At 41.8% G+C, this 23,727-nt stretch overlaps 1 protein-coding gene across 1 annotated transcript in view; it reads right to left on the reverse strand.

The window, feature by feature from the left end:
* Positions 1–23,469, reverse strand: part of LOC149445143 (cytochrome P450 2F3-like) — a 44,788-nt gene extending 21,319 nt beyond the window's left edge. Inside the window, exons 1-4 of the mRNA XM_089654200.1 lie at positions 23,269–23,469; positions 15,408–15,570; positions 6,819–6,968; positions 5,782–5,942 (exon numbers count right to left, since the gene is read on the reverse strand). Coding sequence (XP_089510326.1) covers positions 5,782–5,942; positions 6,819–6,968; positions 15,408–15,570; positions 23,269–23,445 — 651 coding nt within the window. The 5' untranslated portion in view covers positions 23,446–23,469. The remainder of the gene's footprint in view (positions 1–5,781; positions 5,943–6,818; positions 6,969–15,407; positions 15,571–23,268) is intronic.
* Positions 23,470–23,727: the final 258 nt, after the last annotated feature.

Genomic DNA, 23,727 nt, shown 5'->3' on the forward strand with positions numbered 1-23,727 from the left:
TGTCCCTCTTCTAACCCCTTCACTTGTGCTTAACATTTCAGCTTGAGCTACTGAGCTGTGTACAGAACATTTTTTACAACAAATGAAACCTTTTGAAAAGGGCCTGAGAACTTCACCTGCTTGCTAAAAATAAGAATACAAAATATTCATATGCAATATGAAGTCTGGCACTCTTTGCTGGCTGATAGCTAAAAACGAGTTGGAAATTTGAGTGCAGAGTGAAAAACAGTTTTACTTGTGACTGCTGCTGGTGATTGCTGGTGCTTGTAGTTGTTTTCTTCTTTGGGTCTTGCTAGAAGCTTTTACTTTTTTTAAACCACTGTTTCTGTAACTTTTTAAATAGCATTTTTTTCTTCCTTATCTTTCGCTGCCTTCCTTCAGTTTGCAAATTAAGGGGAGGGGTTAATTTGTCACAGGTGCTACAGGTACTATATAACGTTCTGTAGAGCTCATTCTTGAGCTTGCCTGTATTTAGCTGGACCTTTGACCAAGTGGACCATTGATTAAGTGGAGTTTAAAAAACGGAGTTGAAAACAGGAGATTATAACAGGACTCTACTAACCTGTAGGGACAACTGATGTATGCAGCAATGGAGCAACAGCTTCAGGATGGATACTGTTGCGACATATGTGAGCGGGTTGCCCTTCTAGAGATCTAGAGGAGCAAGTTGCAACACTGGGCAGAACTCACAACCTTGAAAGGGGCGTTCTGCTTCCTGAGCAGGTAGCTAATGGGATTGATGTGGAGGGGATAATCAGGATTATCAGGTAGGAAGATGGGTTACTGTAACTAGAGGGAGTGGTAGGGGCTCACAGAAAAGGATGGCCGGCCCTGGGTTTGTGCACCCAAACAGATTTGCCAAGTTGGGTGAAGATGTGAGGGTGGCAAGCTCAGGGGTGGCAGCCCTGGATGTCACTGCTATCCCTAATAGTCGGGAGGGCAGACCATCTGGGAGGGGTGGTGAGGGTAGTGCAGGAAGGCCTAGACAATTGGTGGTGGTAGGGGTTCTATAATCAGAAGGACTGATAGAATAATTTGTTCCCAGGATCGCCTCAACCAAATGGTTTGCTGTCTCCCTGGTGCCAGGTTTTGGCATGTGATGGACCAGGTTCATACATTACTGGGAGGGGCTAGGCATGACCCAGCTGTCTTGGTCCATGTAGGAACCAATGACAGAATACATGGAAGGTGGAGGCTCCTTAAGAATCAATTTAAAGAACTAGGCTGCAAGTTGAAAGGAAGGACCTCCAACGTAATATTCTCTGAAATATTACCTGTGCCACGCGCAACTCAGGAAAGACGGGGAGATTAGAGAACTAAATCAATGGCTAAAGACCTGGTGTAAGAGGGAAGGATTTGGATTTCTAGAGCATTGGGCTGACTTTTCATTAGGGTGCAACCTATATGCTAGAGATGATCTGTACCTAAATGGAAGGGAGTCTGCTGTGCTGGGGGAGAGGTTTATGGGGAGGCAGGAGGAGTATTTAAACTAGGGTCGAGGGGGGAGGGAGAATTAGATTATAATGGGGCATCAGATCAGACAGGGGTCAGTCCTTATTGGTGGGTGGAATGAGGAAAGATGGGGGGAGGGCTATGGCAGATGATAAGAAGGTTCCAATGTTACAAACAGCCATTGGAATTGCTACCATTTGTATGAAAATAAAAAATATGCAAAATAAGTGTGCACAAGGTGTCAATGAATTAAAATGTTTGTTCACCAATGCCAGAAGTCTGCCAAGCAAAATAGGTGAGTTGGAAGCTTTGGTGCATGGACAGAATGATTTAATTGGTATTGCTGAATCTTGGCTTCATTCTTCACATGACTGGGCCATTAATATTCCTAGCTTATGTTCTCTTTCGGAGAGACAGGGTAAATAGGAAAGGTGGTGGTCTCTGTCTCTATGTGAGAAGTGATCTCAGAGCAAGTGTGAAAGAGGACCTAGTTGATGGAGAGTGTGATGAGGCTGAAGCATTATGGGTTGAACTGCACACGGGAGTGCGTACTACAAAGGGAATCATTGGAGTTTGTTATAGGCCTCCCATTGTTAATGAGGAGGTGGAGACTCAGCTCCTTGCACAGATCAAAAGGGCTGCTAGGGCTGGGACAGTGATAATAATGGGGGATTTTAACTACCCGGAAATAGACTCGAGAAATGTTATTGCAAGAACAGTTAAAGAGCAAACATTTAAAGACCGACTACAGGACAATTTTATGGTACAGTTCATAGAGGCCCCTACTAGGAATGATGCTCTGCTGGATCTGGTCATGTGAAACTATACAGAGCTTATTACGAATGTCCATATAAAACAACATCTGGGTAGCAGTGACCATAACATGATTTCATTCATTGTTAGTTGTAAACATCAAGCACATATGGGATAAATAAAACTGCTCAACTTTAAGAGAGCTAATTTTACAAGACTGAGAGCTGCTCTCCAAGACTTAGACTGGGAGGGAATATTGGCATTGATGAAAATAACGGCCAATATGGCCAACGTTAAAAAAGCTATAGATAATCAGAAAAGAGCTTTTATTAAATATAAAAATGGAGGAATGCGATTATCGTTTAAATATTACAAATAATATAACAGAACATGCAAAAGGGAAATAAAGGCCACAAAAATTGAAAATGAACTACAGATTGCAAAAGATAGCAGGACCACCCCCCAAAAAGTCTTCATATATATGAATAGTAAAATCGTCAGGTCCGAGCATGTAGGCCCTTTACAAAATAATCTAGAGTGAGTAACTGGGGACAAAGAGAAGGCAAATTTATTAAATCCCTTCTTCAGCTCTGTGTATATAAGATAGCATGGGGGAGCTCTTGTCCATAATGGGCATGGTATTGAAACAGCTCCAGATGATCCTCATTGGCTCACAATTGATATGATCCAGAAATATTTAGACACAATAAAGGTAAATAAATCACCTGGACTGGATGACATACACCCACGGGTCCTTAAAGAATTGGGCTCTGTCATTTCAAAGTCATTATTTCTAATTTTTAGGGACTCTTTAACCCCTTCACGCCTAAGGGTAAAACAAATCTAAATGCCTAAGCACAATTCTGCAACGTTGACGTGTTAGTAAAACCGTACATATCGTCACAACTACTTTGTACATCCAGGTGGATTATACCTTGTTTTTTTCAGGACAAATTGGGCTTTCATTTGGTGGTAAATGGTCATGGATAGCTCCTAATTTTTTTTTATTATTAAAGGAAAACTGGGCCAAAATAGTAAAAAAAATCATTTTTTTAAATTTAACTGTGTGTTTCTTGTTACGACCATAACCTACCACCAAAGAACAACTCAAAATACATTCTCCAGTTCTTGACGATCGCAGCGATACCATATATGTGTATGTTATTTGTTGTTTGTACCCGTAGTACAGTCCAGAAACAACAGTGCGCATTTTGTTTTTGTCTTTTTTTTTTAATATAAAACACACTGTCACTGACATTGACATTAACACTAACTGACACCAATTTTTTTTTTTAAATCCTGACCTTTGACCCTGACCTTTGCCCTTGACCCTGACCTTTGACCCTGACATTTGACCCTGACCTTGACCCAAACACTAACCCTGGTACTGAACTAGATCAAACCTTGATCTAGGTATTTTTCTTTATTTTTTCTTTTATTTTTTAATATTTATTTATCTTTTTTTTTTTTTTTTTACAAACTTTTTTTTCTCTCTCTGTGTCAGGAGTTCGAGAGATACAATGTATCTCTCTTCTCCATTCATAGAGAGAGAGAAAACAAGGGGGCCGGGCTGCACAGTGATTGATCACTGTGATAGCCAATCAGAGGCTATCACAGCGATCATGTGACCCGGAATCTGGAGTCCCGGGTCCCGATCGTTAGAACGGGACCTGGGGCTCTCAGTGACACCGCGGTCTTGGTGCTGGGAGCGCGCCGAGCGGCGCGCTCCCAGCACAAAGACAGTTACGCAAATATGCGGCCCCACGGAAAAAAGCCCAGGTCCGTGAGGCCGCATATTTGTGTTACGTCGGCGTCAAGGGGTTAATGACTGGCATAGTACCACTGGATTAGGCCAACGTGGTGCCTATATTTAAAAAGGGATCAAAATCTTTGCCAAGTAATTTTAGACCTGTTAGTTTAACTTCTATAGTTGGAAAGATACTGGAGAGTTTAATAAAAGACCACATAGATGAATTCTTGCTGGAAAAATATTTTAAGCAGCAGACAACATGGATTCATGAAAGACAGAAGTTGTCAAACAAATCTGATTTCTTTTTATGAGGAGGTGAGCAAAACCTTGGACAGAGGGGTGGTGGTGGACGTGGTATACTTGGACAGAGGGGTGGGGGTGGACATGGTATACTTGGATTTTGCAAAAGCATTTGACACAGTTCCCCACACACGACTAATGTGTAAGGTAAAGTCTACAGGTTTGGAAAACTCCATATGTAAATGGATAGAAAACTGGCTAAAGGATCATATTCAGAGAGTAGTGGTTAATGATTCATACTCTGAATAGTCTAGGGTTGTCAGTGGTGTACCCCAAGATTCAGTGTTGGGACCCTTACTTTTTAATATATTTATAAACAATATAGGGTCTGGAATTAAAAATACAATTTCAGTCTTTCCAGATGACACCAAGCTGTGCAGTATAATAATGTCCTTACAGGATGTCTCCAACTTACAAGCTGACCTCAATGCACTGTTAATTGGGCAACTATGTGGCAAATGAGGTTTAATGTTAATAAATGTAAGGTTCTGCACTTGGGGGCTAAGAATATGCATGCATCATACATACTGGGGGGGTGTACAACTGGAGGAATCAATGGTGGAGAAGGATCTGGGAGTTCTAGTTGATCACAAGCTTAATAAAGGCATGCAATGCCAAGCTGCGGGTTCTAAAGCGAGCAAAATCCTCTCTTGTGAGATATAGACTCCAGAGAGAGAGATATCATTTCCCCCGGTACAAATCATTAGTAAGACCTCATCTGGAATATGCAATTCAATTTTGGGCACCAATTCACAAAAAGAACATTGGGGAACTGGAGAAAGTACAGAGAAGGGCAACCAAACTGATAAGAGGCACGGAGGAGCTCAGCTATGAGGAAGGATTAGAGGAATTTAATTTATTCTCTCTTGAGATGAGGAGATTAAAAGGGTTATGATCAACACAAATAAATACATCAGTAGTTCATATAGTGAGCTTGGTGTAGAGTTGTTCACCTTGAGGTCATCACAGAGGAAAAGGGGGCACTCTTTACTTATGGAGGAAAATAAATGTAATCTCCAAATACAGAAAGGTTTCTTCACATTAAGAGCTGTGAAAATGTGGAATAGACTCCCTCAAGAGTTGGATCTGGCCAGCTCAGTAGATTGCTTTAAAAAAGGCCTCAATTCTTTCTTGGATACACAGAATATAACTGGTTACTAACATTTTGCCTCTCAGGGGATCAAGAAGGAATTTTTTCCCCTGGAGCAAATTGGATCATGCTTTGCTGGGTTTTTTTGCCTTCCTCTGGATCAACTGTGGGTGTAGGATTATAACTTTTTTTTATGGTTGAACTGGATCGATGTTTGTCTTTTTTCATCCAGACTAACTATGTAACTATATATGCAATATTTTATATTTACCTAACTAAACAAAAAAAAAAATTTTTTTTGTGTTGATCATGTAAATAAAGAAAATAAATCAATTGATACATAAAGGAAACGTATACTCATTAAGAAGGAACCCGCCACATGTGTGCAATTGAGAAGGGAAAGAATATAATGGGTAGCATTCCTGTTTATGCTCACCGTTCCCCAGGTGCCGCTCATGACAATGAAGTTATTATAAATGCTGTCAGTTATTGCCAACAGTTTCTTGTCTTCATAATCAAACCGATTGCCAAATACTATGGAACAAATCACATTGGAGACTGTTCGAGCAAAGTATTTTGTGGGATTCATTGGAGTCCCTAGGAAACAAATCATAAGCATCAGTGTTATTTACTGTCTTGCCACATCCATAAGTGTATGTAGCCCCTACTCCCACTCCATGAAGGTCTATTTAGCCACCCACTGTTTGTGGCAGCCAACCACACCACAACCCACTAACCTATTGTCTGTGCCCCACCTCTGCAGCCTATAAACCTTTAAGTATAACTAAACGCAAAACATTGTTTTTTTACTTTTGGATAGTGTGGAGAGAGATTATACCTGTCAGTTTTTATTGCTGCTTGTGCATCCTCCTGTTATGGAGATTCACCCTCTCTGTTTGTCTTGTTTACCATTATTTTAAATAAAGGTAAAAGTAAATCCCAAATTTTGGTTTATCGCCAGAAAAGTAATAGAGGGGAAATCTTCCAATGGGAACACTAGTTTTGGTGACCTGGAGGTCACCAAAGAATTCTCTTAATTTGCCGGTATTTCCTATCATTTCTTGTTTGGCTATAGAACAGGAAGAAAATGAAAATCTCCACAATGGAACAAAAAAAATCTGATAGGGGATAACCCTCCCTTACTCTATCCAAAAAAAATATTTGCCTATAGTTCTACCTTAACGCTGTCCAAATCTCCAACCTCCATCAGGATCTATACCTCCACTCCATGTGAACCATAACCCACCCACATCCTCCCCACCTCACTATATGTGGTCCCCAACTACCCTGTGAAGGACTGTGACAGTATTATTCTAAATCTTAATGTATAGGGCTGAAAAACAGAGATTGGCATGGAATTATCATATTTCTAAAATACATCAACATATTAATTGAAGACTTTGGCCTTGGCTGCCCTCCTCCTTTGTAGTATATTTGATACAAAACAAAATCTACTTTGTAGAAGACTTGTACCCTTTGTCTTTTTAAACTGCTCTATGAGGAACTGAGCCTCCTCTTGTATCCTTTCCTCCACACTTCTTTTCCCCATTCCAAAGTTCTTCAGTGTGAGGAGAGCAAAGCGTCGAAGTGACTTCCATCTCTTCCCATTGTGAAAGCAAAGGTCTGTTAAAGTGAAAAAAAAAACAGGCTTATAATCACTAATGCTCATGGGAGCCAGTTTTTGTTAAATGTTAAGTCAGAAAAACACATTCATGTCAAATCTGTCTATTAAATTTTAGTCTATCACAGGTCCTAGCCTTGTGTGCCTTGAAAAGACTCTGTATTGCAAGAAAACATCCCTTAAACCCTCTTGCCATGGCCAAATGTCAGGCCACTCTTGCAGTCAAAGCTTAGAGACTTCTGGTATAGTGTGCTGCTAAGGCACCTATAGACATCTACAGCAGTATTGTTTCGGTGATGTATTACCAGGGAGCCGATATGCCGAGAACACATACATGCTTGCTTACTATCATAGAGCTGATCTGTTAATAGATTGTTGACATTTAAGTGAAGGTGAGGGGTCATTCATAGCTGAATCTCCTACAAGGAGATGTAGATGGGTGCCTAGGGCTCGATAGAGTTCAGCCAGAGATTAAAGAAACTCTTTCTGAGACTACTTTGTTAAATCTGTAGAATGGATGTAGCAGACCATAGATCCGACCAATCACTTCTACATGCCGGCAGTGTGGAGTGTGACCACATCTCCCCTACTGGTCTTAGCAATGCTCATCCAGTTCCCCTGTTCTCCCAGGAGATCTGTGGCCAGTTAAAGATGTTGAGGGAGATGGTATCAGGAAACTACAATTTTCCATTATTTTTATAATATGAATTTTGAAATGCTCAGCTCTCAAAACTCCTGAGTTCAGAGCTGTAAAATGCTGGCTAGAAGTTCCAAGAGAAGAAGCACCGTGAGGACTTTGCATATACTAGAAACATTGAGTGTTGATTAGACCTTTGATGTCTTTATAAGAACACCTGTCTAAGAAAAATCCCTTCTGTGTGCCTTCAATGGGTCATCCCAGTGAACAGAATTTTCCGCTGTACAAAAAAAAACCAATGACACAATTCTAAATCCCGCAGAGAATGTAGTTGAATAAAATATCAGCTTTATTATTATTCATAAAATACCTACAATTTTGGCCACTGATTTTATAGGTATTAATTGCATGTAATTATTACATCTAAAATTTTATGTAACAGCTACATTCCATTCATGTTTTATTATTGGGTTATTTTTTTATACAAACTATAAAATTATGTACACTGTGTAAACCCCATTCAAAACACATGAAGGGGAACTTTTTATAGATTATAATCAATAGAAAAAAATTGTAAAAGGTCCTCAAGCAACCGCATAAACACATAAATGCATCTGTTTTCAAACAGAGTTAGGACCCATAGATATACTCAAATGCATATTTTGTGACACATTTTATTTCTATATAAATGTGCATAGCTAATTATCCATTGAACTGCGTGTACATTCATTCTGTATGATTTAATCATCATTCTCTCATTAGTTTTACATATTGTTGTACACAATATAAGGCTGTGGCTGCTGTGTGAATAGGGCAAAACTGAAAAATGTTAACGTGGAATGCAGCTAAGAAAAAATTTCTAGCATACATTATGACACATTTACCTGTCAAAGGATGCCCTTCAGCTCTGAGCTGTTAGTGCTTGGGCTCTTCCATCTTCTCCCAGTCTTCCATCTGGGTTTTAGCTGTTCATTTCTGTGAGATGTTCAAAGCCTTGGATATTTTTTTATAACCTAACCCTGCTTTAAACTTCTCCACAACTTTATCCCTGACCTGCCTCGTGTGTTACTTGGCCTTCATGATGATGTTTGTTTAATAATGTTTTCTAACAAACCTCTGAGGGCTTCACAGAACAGCTGTATTTATACTGAGATTACATTACACACAGGTAGACCATTTACTAATTACGTGACTTCTGAAGGCAATTGGTTCCACTAGATTTTAGTTAGGGGTATCAGAGTAAAGGGGGCTGAATACAAATGCACGCCACACTTTTCATATATTTATTTGTAAAAAAAAAGTGAAAAATATTTATCATTTTCCTTTCACTTCACAAATATGTGCCACTTTGTGTTGGTCTATGACTTAAAATCCCAATAAAATACATTTTACGTTTTTGGTTGTAACATGACGAAATGTGGAAAATTTCAAGGGATATGAATACTTTTTCAAGGCACTGTAAATCCTAGGGAACTCTTCACACTGGTCAGTGGCAGGTCTGTTGCATTTTTCAAAGTCCTGCTTGCTGCATTTTTGATGCATGTTTAGCATGGTAAAAAAACACATTTCCACATGGAAAATGCATCAAAAATGCAGCACAAACACATACAAAAATGCACCTGCAACAAAAACACATAAAAACGCATCTCCCCAATGAAATATATGTTAAGCGCACTGAATATGAAATAAAAACCGCACCCGCGTTGCATTGTTTGTGCTTTTTTTGAGTCACGTGTCAGGCGAAAAATGCACCAGAAACATGGCAAAAATGCATATGTGTTTTTACCGAGTTTTTGCAACAGAGCAGTGTGTAAGAAGCCTTATACCACGTAATGATATTACACCACTTAAGGATAATTTCTTTTCTGAGTGGTTGGTATTAAGCTATTTTTTCTTAGCATCACATGTTTGTAGGGCATTTTCTCTTCTGGTCGAATGTTCTTAGGTTATTTTTTTCTTAGGATTGAATGTTCTTAGGGTATTAGAGAATGTTACACTCACCAGCGAAAGAAAACTTAAAGCAGAACTTCACCTTGAAAAATGAACTGCCGCTGATCCTTTTCCTCCCCTTTCTCCTCTGCATGTATTGGTAGTTTTTTTATTTTTCATGGGTACCTATTTCTGACAGGTACCCCCTACTACTTCTCCCCTTCCAGGCCTGCAACCTCCTGGGACACTGTGTAGGTCCTACGAGACTGTGGGACCATTGGGAAAGCACAGTGGGGAGCACAATCTCACGCATGCACAGTGGGGAGCTGGCTGTGAAACACAATTGGCAAGATAGAAGTGCCAGGTACCCACAGACTGGGAAAGAACTGTCCCGAGTGAAGACAGCGCTGGATCCCTGGGCTGGTACAGTTGTAAGAAAAAGTATGTGAACCCCTTGGGATTACGTGGAGTTTTGCATGAATTGGGCATAAAATGTGCTCTGAATGTCATCTAAGTCACAACAATAGAAGAACACAGTCTGCTGAACATAATACTACACAAACATTAGATGTTGCCATGGTTTAATTGCACATAACATGTAAACATTCACAGTGCAGGGAGGAAAAAGTATGTGAGGCCCTAGCTTAATGACTTCTCCCAGAGCTAATTGGAGCCAGGAGTGAGCCAACCTTGACTACAATCAGTGTGATGATATTGGATGTGTTGCTGACAGCTGTCCTGCCCTTAAAAAACACACACCTGTTTTGGGTTTACTGGTTTCAAGAAGCACTGTCTGATGTGAACCATGCCTCGCAGAAAAGAGCTCTCAGAAGACCTACAATCAAGAATTGTTGACTTGCATGAAGCTGGAAAGGGTTACAAAAGTATCTCCAAAAGTCTTGATGTTCATGTGTCCACGGTAAGACAGACTGTCTACAAATGGAGAAAGTTTAGCACTGTTGCTACTCTCCCTAGGCGTGGTCGTCCTGTAAAAATGACTGCAAGAGCACAGCGCAGAATGCTGCATGAGGTAAAGAAGAATCTCAGAGTGTCAGCTAAAGACCTACAGAAATCTCTGGCACATGCTAACATTTTTGTTAACACATCTACAATAAGGAAAACATTAAACAAGAATGGAGTACATGGGAGGACACCACGGAGGAAGCCATTGCTGTCCAAAAAGAATATTGCAGCACGTTTGAAGTTTGCAAAAGAGCACCTGGATGTTCCACAGCACTACTGGCAAAATATACTGTGGACAGATGAAACCAAGATTGAGTTGTTTGGGAAGAACACACAACACTATGTGTGGAGAAAAAAAGGCACAGCACACCAACATCAAAACCTCGTCCCCACTGTGAAACATGGCGGAGGGAGCATCATGGTTTGGGGCTGCTTTGCTGCCTCAGGGCCTAGAGGGATTGTTGTCATTGATGGGAAAATGAATTCCAGAGTTTATCAAGACATTTTGCAGGAAAATGTACGACCATCTGTCCGCCAACTGAAACTCCGCAAAGGATGGGTGATGCAACAGGACAATGATGACCCAAAGCATACAAGTCATTCAACAAAACAATGGCTGCAACAGCACAGAATACGCCTTCTGGAGTGGCCCAGTCAGAGTCCTGACCTCAGCTTGATTGAAATGCTGTGGCATGACCTTAAGAGAGCGATTCACACCAGACATCCCAAGAATATTGCTACACTGAAACAGTTTTGTGAAGAGGAGTGGTCCAAAATTACTCCAGATCGTTGTGCAGTTCTGATCTGCAACTACAGGAAACGTTTGGTTGAGGTTATTGCTGCCAAAGGAGGGTCAACCAGTTATTAAGTCCAAAGGTTCACATACTTTTTCCTCCCTGCACTGTGAATGTTTACATGTTATGTGCAATTAAACCATGGCAACATCTAATGTTTGTGTAGTATTATGTTCAGCAGACTGTGTCCTTCTATTGTTGTGACTCAGATGACGTTCAGAGCACATTTTATGCCCAATTCATGCAAAACTCCACGTAATCCCAAGGGGTTCACATACTTTTTCTTGCAACTGTAAGTGTTTTTATTATTCATATTCATAGCTGATGACTTTACATTTTTTATTAAAGATCCTATTTAAAGTGATTGTAAAGTTTCAGTTGTTTAAAAAAGAAAAAAAAAAACGATAACAAACATGTTATACTTACCTATGCAATTGTTTTGCACAGAGCAGCCCTGATCCTCATGTTCTGGGGACCCCCACCAGGGCTCCAGGCTCCTCCCGCCGACTGCCCTCGTAGTTGCTATGAGGGTGCTTGTGCAGGTTCGGCCCCGTCCTCCGCTCCCTCCTCACTGCTTGTGATTGACAGCAGTGGGATCCAATGAGGAGGGAGAGAGCTGAGAGAGCCGCTGCTCTTGTGCACAATGCTGGATTGAGATTAGCCTCAGGTAAGTATAGGTAAGAGAGGTCTGAGGGGGAGCTACACTCAGAAGGATTTTTACCTTAATGAAAAGAATGCTTAACCTCCCTGGCGGAATTCCCGAGTGTAGCTTGGGGTAAACTTTCAGTACCAAAAGCGGTAACCCCGAGTTACACTCGGGAATACCCTACAGCGGTGCTCTGGGATCCCTGCAGCACTTACCTTGTCCTGCGCTCCTGCGATGTCCTCCCTGCAGCGTCCACGGCCATCTCCTCCGGCCGATGCCGGCATCTGTCTTCCGGTTCCAATCCCAGCTAGCGTCGGGATGCACGTGGAACGGAACCGGCGGGAAATTTAAAAATGTTAAAAAGTGACTTCACTTAATACACTAATATCACACAATAAAACATTACTGTATCAAACCATTTCACATACATTTTGTCCCGAGTGCTTTGTCCTGCGCCCTGCCTGCATTTTTACTGTTCTTTCTGCCTTGAAACTGAGAAACGTCCATGGCGTCCAAAAAGCGTCCCTTTAGGTCAAAAGCGGTTTTAGATCAGCTAGAGAACAGCGATAGTAAATTAGAACTACTTGAGTACTGCTTAGACCTTGAAGAAGGGGACATTCCCCGAAAGCTTGTCCTCAAAATTGTATGTTAGTGCAAATAAAAAAAGTATCACGGACAGTACTCAATTGTTTCTGTCGCAAATGCACTAATCTGGCTACAATCAACTCAAACTACTTGCAGAATTGAGTGATAATGATTCGTGGGGAAATTTGTTATCAGACACTGAAAACGATTCTGCGACTAAGATCAGTGATGTGCGAACTTGGCGCTATATTTCAAATGTCAGTGTTTTTGGTTTGATTTCTATTATTGAATTACATTTCCTATTATATTATTATTTTTTATGATTATTTATTATATTATGATTTCGTGTTTCAAGTTTTATCCTACCCAGAATGTTTACTAAACTCTTGTTCGGACAGATTTCAGTGAGTTATTCCTAAGAATTACAGGCCTCCAATGAAAAAACAACATATTTCCATGGAAAAAAAGTACCTCTTTGAGCACAGAAATACTGACATAATCAGACCGCTAGGGAGGTTAAGGTAAAAACCTTCAGCTTTTGTAACCACTTTATCAGAAATTACCATTTCGCACATATTAAAAATGTTCGAAAGGGTGTTATTTATGACTTTTGTCTGAAAGCTGATACATTCTTATCACACTTGTTTTAATAGACCCCTAGGTATCTCCATAGATGCTAGAAATAAAACTTTGGGAGCCATTATATTTTTAGTCTAAACTAATGATCTGTAAAGAATATAAATGTGCAACCTATGTAAGATTTTGGGTATTGCAGTGCTATACTATTTTGTAAAATGGATGATATATTTGGTATTTATTACCCTGACACAGTCTCATCTTTTTTTCAATTTAGAATGTATGTTGTGTTTTGTTGCATAAAAAAAATCAAAATGACTCCAAAGAACTACAAGCTTGTATTACAAGCTGATAGTGTATAGAAAGACTAATTACTTGAGCTATAGCTGATGAAGAAACCCTTTGGGTGTTCTCTGTTAATATATTTCTAATTCTAGAAAATACATTTTTGTTGATTTTGGATAGAATGGGGAAGAGTATGATCTTTATTGCATACTTACATTGGTCTAGCTTTGGTCCATTACTTGAGCTGTAACTGATGAAGAAACCCTTTGGGTGTTCTCTGTTAATATATTTCTAATTCTAGAAAATACATTTCTGTTGATTTTGGATAGAATAGGGAAGAGTATGATCTTTATTACATACTTACATTGCCCCAGCTTGCACAAAGGAAGTATGTACAGTATACTGTATCTTATACTTTATGGACCACTGAGGAAGCTGACAATCATTGCTACTACAGCGAGATTTTCTGGGACCTTTTGGGGTTCTGTGAGAGGCGATTCCCCTCTGCACACTGACCACAGTGCTCAGCACCACCACCATTCATAGAATGCCTTGCATTTTTCTTAATGAATACAAGGTGTTCTCTAAATGGATGAAGTGGAGAGGAGAGGCAGTGATGCCACAAACTCCACTTCTAGTGCCAACTACTACAGTGACTGTCAGCTTCCCCAGGGGTCCATTAGGTATGAGATATACATACTTACATTGTGCCAGGTTGGACCAATGTCAGTATCCAATAAAGATCATTCCTGATATTCAGTTTTAAGGATGTTTCCCTTTTCCCCTTTGTAGTCATTGAGACAGGAAGTGAGCGAAATAACCTCGATGATGACATAGCTGCCAAAATGCACTTTAAGTACAATGGTGGAGTGTTAGAACCTGTTACTTTTTTTGCTATATGCAACCCCATTGGAAAATTTCCCTCACTTCCTGAGGTCCTACTCTTTCTGTCCAAAACCAATACAAATGTATCGCCCTCGTAGTTAGCTAGGGGGAGCTAGAATCTAATTGGTAGCTACAGGCTAAGTAGCAGCCTGGGTGTGATAGCCAGATGGGTCAAATTTCAGTTGAGAGACTCTGCAGAACAGCTTTCTGGAATTTCCCCCTTCTCCAGATTTTTAGAGAAAGATCTAGAAGCAGTGGGCAGATCTGAGGAGTGGGTGTTCTGTACTCTTGGAGAATCCTGGCAAATCCCCCACAAGAGGTTTTGAAAGGGGCCGGGACAACCTTCAGGAGTAACTGAACATGCTCAGCTGGTAGACGGGGAGTTGAGGAGAGATTGAGTGGAAGATGGAGTGAGAGGAGGATGTAGAAGACTGTGAGGGGGCCCAGTGGGATGGAGCCTATCTGCAGGCTGGGAGCAATGGAAGGAAGAAAAACTCAGGACTTGACTGGACCACAGTGCGAGGACCATCTGTACAGCAATGAAGGAGTGGCCCGGCTAAAAGGCCTGGAAGCATCCACTAACCCATCAATGGTACAGGAAAGAATCTGAGTGAGTACCCTTGCAACCATGAGTGGATAGGAGAAGGAGCACTCTTGTGGGGTACCAGATACACCATCTACCTGGGACTGTCCATTTCTTAAAGCAACAGGCATTATATCCCCTGCTCAGGGATACCTCCAGATTGCTGGGTGAAAGAAGAGGCGTTCATCTAGGGTCTGGGGAAGTACATTAGGAGATGCTGAATTGCTCTCTAACAGAGACTGTACAATGTGTGGAGGCTTGTAAATAGTTCCAGGAAGTTGTCCTCAGTTCATTAGTTCCCTTGGGCATCCTGTACACTCCTAACCCTATCCCAGTTCAAATCCCCCCCCCCCAAAAAAAAAAATCACAAAAACAAACACTGATTTCTGTTTCCTAGATGAAAGCTTGTGTGAAGATGTGTGTTGCCTGGCTGTGCAGGACTATAGGGGCACCCGAAATCTTTGCTACTCCTAAGAGGGTAGTGTTACATAAATATTGGTTGGAGTCAGGATCCAACCTTTCAGTAGCTAATTTAAGTAAAATGCAACTGGGTCTCACCATGTTCACCTATAAAGTTCAAGAACACAGGATAGTCCCCTCTCTCTCCAAATACTTCATCTTGATCAATTAAGGCCTCCTTCACAGCATCATATCCACATAGGACAATTCCAGGTTTAGGTCCCAGGTACAGACTGTAGACTGGTCCATACTTGTCTTTTAGCTGTGGAAAAGTGAAATGAAGTCTCCCTTACATAGGTTAAAAAAGACAATAAATAAATACCGGTACATTTGAAACTTGCATCATTAGAACCCTAAACCTGCAATTCATCCAGAGAAAGGCAAAAGTCTTCATAAGGTGTTGCCAATTTGCTCCAACAGGAAACAGGATCCCCAGATCAACAGTCTATGTTGTGATTTCTTATAAACATTCATAGCCAGTTATAGTTTGTGCATTTAGAAACACACACACTTTTTTAAGAAATCTGCAGGGCTGGTTAGGACCAATTCGCCTTTCCTTATACAGGGTTATATTTATTTTCAATGGAAAGAAATGCAATTGAACAACTTGACAAAGAGTGCAGTTGAACAGTTTGGACTGTTTACGAATTTATAAAGGTGATCATATCCCCCCTTGATCACCTATTCTTAAGAGAGAATAAATCTACCCTAGTTATCATTTCCACATTGCTCAGGTCATCCATGCTTCTTATTAATCAAGTTGCCTTTCTCTCTTTGAATACTACTCTTCTAATGAACTGGTGCCCAACATTGAACTGCACATTCAAAAAGAGGTCTTAATAATGCTTTTTTAAGTGCAAGATTATGAGATTAGAATGTGTGTGCAGATTCACTTCAAATATTCAATCTTGTGTAGCACAGATCCTAAACCAGTCTTGCAGTTTTGTCCCAGTTTCTATTTCCTATAGCAAGGGTGGGCAAACTGTGGCCCTCCAGCTATTGTAGAACTACAAGTCCCATCATGCCTCTGCGAGTCATGATGCAACTGTCAGCCTTTCAATACTTCATGGGACATGTAGTTCCATGACAGCTGGAGGGTTGCAGTTGCCCAACCCTGCTCTATAAGGTGCACGGCAGCCAGGCACAAAGCAGCTCCACAGTCTTACAACACAATAACCTGGCAGTGAATGTCTTTTTGAAGTTTAATGTAATTGAACTTGGTTGGGGTATAGGGTGAACCTTTTGGATGCTCTAAATTTAGTGCAAATGATAGCAGAGGTCACTGGTTATAACTAGACTCTTCAGGGTGGGCCCCCTTTTTGGATTAGCAGTAATGGACATACAGTTTAGGGAACTCCAATTGCAGTAGCAGTCCTAAATCAGCAACTCTGGAACAGTCGCTCAAAGAGTTAAACAGCGGCAATGACTAGGATCTCTTTCTCGGGCCTTTACTCACTGCATCCCTGTGTACTTTGATGCCTCCTTCCAATACCAACCAGACCCATGTACCGTGAGCCTTCATGCCAGATCCTCAGTGGACTCTCTCCAAACTGACCTCAGCAACTTTAGAGATAGCTCCCCAAGCTCTCCATGAGCTGGGACCTTGATGAACTCCTTTGATAAAGCAGGCCCCCCTGCTTTCTCTGAGCTGGGACCTTACTGCAAACTTCATCTAATCAGCACAGAAGGGCTGCAGCCCTTCAGGTTGGGTCTACTTCTCTAGGACAAGAACCCAGCTGTTCCAGGCCTCAGACTATATAAATACCCTTCAGCTCCCTACAGGCCATTCTCTATCCTGGGGATTGGCTGAGGATAAATATTCAAGTCCAGGGTCTGTCCCTTCCAGCCCACTACATTCTGGAAACCTACCAGAAGGCAGGAGGAAGAAGTTGAGCCTGCAGCCAGCAAGACTTAGAACAGTGAAAAGTAATCAAACCTTGCTCCACTGGCTACAAAGGAGCCAAACAAATAAATTTACCTTAATCCTACTAGCAACGTAACTATGGGGGTGCTACACTTGTAAAATAAAGTCCCAGTATACTTGTTTCATCTCCACCTAACTGGATAATTGAAATAAATATTCACACAATTGTGTAAACATTCTCGAATCCTTAGGAGGTCAGTCTCTATGTCTCTCTCTCTTGAATCTAAAAATTACAAGCTGGAATTTCCCTAGTCTAAATGTAGTGTTTGTAGCTGAGAATTGTTTGTTATTGTTATCAAGGTCTGTTGGGTTTCTCCTAAGCCCAAAAGTTGTGTGCTTCTGCCAGTTTCTGAGGAGTGTAGTTAAAGTGAGAAGAAATAATTTAGAGGGTTATGAATATTTATTCTACCTTGGCCAATCACTGAAGTTTTTTCCAAGGAATACGAAGGAAGAAAATACATATTTTGGGAAACCTTCTAAAATATAAGTACCTGTAATAAGTAAAAATAATTAATGAAAAAAATAAAATAGTTCTTCCCTCTCAGGCTTTGCCTGTACGGCATTGGTTCTCAACCTTCCTAACCCGTGATCCTTTAATACAGTTCCTCATGTTGTGGTGACCCCCAACCATAAAATTATTTACCCAGTAATTATAATTCATGAAGTGTCGTTTTACCTCAAATACTGCTGCTTTCAACACAGTAGCTGCTTTCTACACAGTAGCTGCTTTCTACACAGTAGCTGCTTTCAACACAGCAGCTGCTTTCTGCACAGTAGCTGCTTTCTACACAGTAGCTGCTTTCTACACAGTAGCTGCTTTCAACAGAGTAGCTGCTTTCAACACAGCAGCTGCTTTCTGCACAGTAGCTGCTGTTTACACATCGGAAATATGTATGTATGTATGAGGAATCGCAGTAATTTGTCATCCAGGCTTTTCCTGGGGAGAATGTAGTTTGAGGAATAATTGTCTTGGCCTCCATGGACTACTGCCTGGGAGGGTGTGAGAAGAGTGTCCTATCTTTTGAGGCCTGCTGCCTGGGGAGCATATATCTCCAGCAGAACTTTGTTAAGGCTCCCAGGGTAAGCAAGCTGAAGCTAAAGGAAAGTTCCACTTAGTCAACATGGTGGTCTTAATAGTCTATAAAAAGTATGTAAGAGGGGTTGAAGACACTTGAAGGCAGCTGTCTGTCTGGCCTACCTACTCTACACTAGCCCATGGCAGAGGCAAAAGAGTTTAACCTTGGCCTGTTACAGAGGAACCATGTATGTACCACTAACTTTCTATTCTCTAGATATTCTCTAGAGGTTTGAGGCTTTGCGAATAAAAAAATTATTCAATCTCTGCTAGTGGGTTGGGGAATGTTGGGGTGCAGTTACAGGGCAAATCACTAGTAAAAACAAATCTATCTGTTAAGGAAACCTTAAAATAACTTTCCGATCTGAAAGCCTGATAACAAGTTCTATATCTACAACTTCTGATACATTAATGTGATGGTCAGTGGGAAGAATGCTTGTAGGCAGTCCCCTCACATGCAGTTAAAAGTGTCAGCAATAACCTTCCTGGCTGTGCGAAGAAGTGGGACAGTAATTGTATCATATTCATTTTTTCATGCAGGAATGTTGTGTTTTATGCAAATAGTTGTATGTAGTTCTTGCCGTTCTATGGTAACCTGTAGAGGATTAGCTGTCCTCTGTATTACTCTCTAGCATCCACTTTGGTTGAAGCCTTGTGCTTTAATTGGGCACAAACTCTATAGAGATTTGAGCAGCTATTTTGTGTTGGCTCTCCTAACGGAGCCAAGCCACCATTTGGAGGAGCTCTTGTGTGTATATAGAAAGGGATAGATACAGAGGCCTTTCTAGGTTTTACTTAGGGAGGGTGTTACAGTCTCAGGGACAAAACAGAGATCTTCTGGAGTCCCTTCTGTTATCACTGTTGGTGCGTTTGAGAAGAAAGACTACCAGAGTTGGTATATCTCCCTGCTATACCAAGACAGCTGAATTTGTGCCCCCTGCTTATGGACTCCAGCCTCAGGCAAGTAAACTTTATGTTGTTTATGGTTCTTGCTGTTCTGTGGTAACCTGTAGAGGATTAGCTGTCCTCTGTATTTCTCTCCAGCAGCCATTTTGGGGAAGCCTTGTGCTCTGTTTGGGCACAAACTCTCTTGAGATTTTAGCGGCCATGTTGTGTTGGCTCTCCTATATAAACGGAGCCCAGCCACGATTTAGGGGAGCTCTTGTGTGTATATAGAAAGGGAGAGATACCGAGGGATTGCCAGGGCAAGCTAGTCTTTACTTAGTGAGAGTGTTAAAGTCTCAGGGACAGAACAGGGATCCTCTGGAGTCCTAAATCAAAAAAAGGAAAGCAGCTGTAACAGGTACAGACTGCTAAAGCAGGTAATTAATCACCCAAGCAGAGTAACTTATATACAACAATGTAACTAATCTTTTTTGGAAATAGTATAAAAAAGATAATGACATCTTCCAGTTTGTGAAATATACTACATTTCTACCTAATAAAACACAATTAAGATTAAACCATCCGGATGGTTGTGCTGTTGCGGCATTCTATAATAACGCCTCTGGAGTCCTGCCTATCATTACTGTTGCTGCGTTTGAGAAGAAAGACTTTCAGAGTCGGTATATCTCCCTGCTATACCAAGACAGCTGAATTTGTGGCCCCTGCTTATAGACACCAGCCTCAGGCAAGTAAACTTTATGTTGTTTATGGTTCTTGCTGTTCTGTGGTAACCTGTAGATTAGCTGTCCTCTGTATTTCTCTCCAGCAGCCATTTTGGGGAAGCCTTGTGCTCTGTTTGGGCACAAACTCTCTTGAGATTTGAGCGGCCATTTTGTGTTGGCTCTCCTTTCTAGGCTTTACTTAGGGAGAGTGTTACAGTCTCAGGGACAAAACAGGGATCTTCTGGAGTCCCTTCTATCATCACTGTTGGTGCGTTTGAGAAGAAAGACTTTCAGAGTCGGTACATCTCCCTGCTATACCAAGACAGCTGAATTTGTGCCCCCTGCTTATGGACTCCAGCCTCAGGCAAGTAAACTTTATGTTGTTTATGGTTCTTGCTGTTCTGTGGTAACCTGTAGAGGATTAGCTGTCCTCTGTCTTTCTCTCCAGCAGCCATTTTGGGGAAGCCTGCTTATAGACACTAGCCTCAGGCAAGTAATCATTATGTGCTGTTTATAACACATCTGTGCTTGTAGCGAGGACATCGCAGTGCCAGCAGAATTAAGCTGAAATCTATATATTTCTGTGAATGTACTGTGTACCTGTGCTTTATAAGCCTATCAGAAAACAATTTATCAGCACTTTTGTAAATAGTATTTTCCATGGCCGCCTATCCAGCAATTAAAGCTACTTTGTTTTCAATAACACGCAGTGTGATCCCCTCTATCAAATAGCCACGCTTTAGTCTGCCTGCATGCTCCTTACACCAATGGTCATTGAGAAGACGTAGCACCTTACAGAGAGCTAAAAAGATCAGTGGTGTCAGTGAGAAATTAACTGAGAGGCAGAAATTGCTCATTGCACAAGGAACCCCTAGGGACCCCTGGAGGAACCCTGCTTGAGAATCCTTGGTCTAGGAGAATCTGCAAAGTTCAGAAGCAAATTCAGGAGTGAGTGCTACATTCAGCCCCGGTTCACACTGATGTGGTGCAGAATTTGCAGCGTTTTCTGTGCGAATTCTGCACCGCTTCACAATCGCACCCCGTTCATGAGAACCGCTGTGGGTGTGTATGTTAAGTTAACAAAACCCCGACATCTGTCCGCAAAATGCAGTGCGATGTACAGAATCGGATCGCATAGGTGTGAATATCCATGCAATCTGATTCTAGTGCGGACCGAAAAAGGGTCCTGCATCTTTATAGTTTGGGTGCATTGCGATTACAGCCATACAAAATGTATGGCTGAGATCAAACCGCACACAAATCTCATGTGATTTGCACAGGAATGCAGTGCAGTTCCTGTGCAAATCACATGCGATATACACTACTGTATATTGTACCGCATCAGGGGCGGACTGACCATTCGGGAACTTGGGCACTGCCCGAGGGCCCGGGGTCAGTAGAGGGCCCCATGAGATGCCCCTGGTACCTTTCATAGGCTTTTTTGGGTGTGGTTTGAGTGCGGGTGAGGACACAGGGGCCCCATGATCCCCTATTGCCTGGGGGCCCCATGAGCTGTCAGTCCGCCCCTGTACCGCATATGTGTGAACCCAGGCTAAAAGAAAGTATTTTGCTTGCTCTAGAATCTGCAAATTGGCATCATATGCTGTTACCCTTTGTTCACATATCCACGTTCCTGCAGGCCTGCATTTTGCGCAGGCATGAGAACTCATTCATTTGAATGGACTCCCGTGCTCCAGGACACTCAGGGAAGAAGTCCCTGCACTTCTTTGGAAACCGTAGCCCTCACGGGAACCTCGGTTCCAAGTGCAGTTGCAATTTCAAGTGCAGGCGGCATGCCATTAGAATTAATGGCACCCGCCCGCAGGTCCGCATTCTTCTGTCCAGGTGGTGCGGCTGCACGGATTTTTGTGCGGATCTGCAGCAGCATCACCCGCATACATGTGAACCAAGCCTTATAAAATTTATGACCATGCAGAACACCTGATCCATGGGTTAGGAACATATCTTACAAGCACCTTTTTCTTTAGTCCTCATGCACACTGGACATTTTTACAGCAGCTGCTTTTCGCTTTTGATGTTTTTTTCTACAGCCAGTAAACCCCCCAACATGTTATCCTATGTGTCCGTGCACACTTAGACTGGAATCAACATTTTTTGGCAGTGGTGGTTTTTGGCTGCAAAAAAACCCCAGGAATAAATGGGTTTCTATAGGTGTTTTTTAGCTGTAAAAACGCTCTAATGCTGGAAAACGCTGAAAAACATGGTAAAACACTACAAACTGGCATGTTTGGATGCTTTTTTGTCATAAAAAATTTTTTTTTGTAAAAAAAAAACCAAAAAAAAAACACAAAAGCAGAAAAAGAGGGAAAACACTGCAAAACGCTAACACAAAAATGCTAGAAAAAGCTGAACAACTTGACTTCACATAGCTAATGTTACCAGAGTTATCACACACACACACTGCATCCACCACTGTTAACTTAGTTCCAAGCAGGGGCGGATCGACAACTCATGGGGCCCCCGGGCAATAGGGGATCATGGGGCCCCTGTGACATTGCCCACACCCAAAAAAGCCTATGAAAAAGTCAATTAAAGGTACCAGGGAAATCTCATGGGGCCCCCTACTAACCCCGGGCCCTTGGGCAGGGCCCGAGTGCTCGAATGGTCAGTCTGCCCCTGATTCCAAGGTTCATTTTTCATTACTGTCCTCATTTCAGTGGATACGTTTACCATCTCCATAACTCCCCACTTGTCAAGGTGTGACATGGTGTCAATGGGAGCAGGGGTGTATTTACCACAAGGCATATGCCTAGGGTGGCATTTTTTAGGGGGGCAGCACTTCCCCCTGGAAGAAGGGACATATGCGGCATGGGGACCAGGTAAGATCCGATATTAGCTGCGAGCTGCTTGATGGTGTATGCACAGCCCGATTGTCGTTCCCGGGGATGTCCAGAGCTGTGAAGGTGAGTGTCTCTCTCTCTGTCACCTTGGAGGGTAGGGTGGAGGGTGTCAGTGGAAGGCTGTCTCGGGTGTGTGTGGGGGGGTGTTGGGTGTTGTTGGTCACTTTCAGGGTCTCTCCCCGGGGGGAGGAGGGTGTTTGGTGTTGGTTGGTGTCGGGCTCTCTCCGCGGGGGGGGGGGGGGATTTGGTGTTGGTTGGTGTCAGGCTCTCTCTGCCGGGGAGGGATTTTTATGTTGCCTACAGCAGCCCAAAACCTAAATACACCAGTGAGTGGGAGAGGAGTAATACTTACACAATAGCAGCACACACAGTACACACAGTAATAAAACAAAGGTTCTAACCCTTAACCACTCAAACCAAAAACGAATATAAATTTTAATATGTGCAGAATATGAGCAATATACATGAATAAGGTCGCTCCAGGCTTGCTCACCTTCAAAAGCGAGGCACTAATGTCTTTTGTGTCGATCTGCAGAAGATTCCCAATGAACGGTAAGGGCATGGGTCCTGGAGGAAGTGATGATCTCTCCTTTAAAATCCTCAGGAAGCTCATTATAATACATAGCACACAGAAGGTGGTGGTGAGGAGAAGTGTTGCATACCAATCCATATTGTCACCTGACACATATACAATATAAAGACCAAAACAGCAAAACAATCAATAGCAAACAAGTGTAGGTCATCTAGATCAGTGTTTATCAACATTTTTTCAGTCAAGGCACCCTTAAAATTATGGACAGTCTTGAGGCACCCCATTCTAAAATGTGAAAAACTATTCCAATAGTTTCATACAATGCAGCAACATCCACACATGTAGGACACACAGCATTAGACGTGATTTCTTCCAAAGCAAACACACCTTAGCACACTGGTACTGACTAGTATTCCAATG

The sequence above is a fragment of the Staurois parvus genome, unplaced genomic scaffold, assembly GCF_062004578.1.
Source record: "Staurois parvus isolate SC_StPar_1 unplaced genomic scaffold, SC_StPar_1.0 ptg000746l, whole genome shotgun sequence".
Lineage (NCBI taxonomy): Eukaryota > Metazoa > Chordata > Amphibia > Anura > Ranidae > Staurois > Staurois parvus.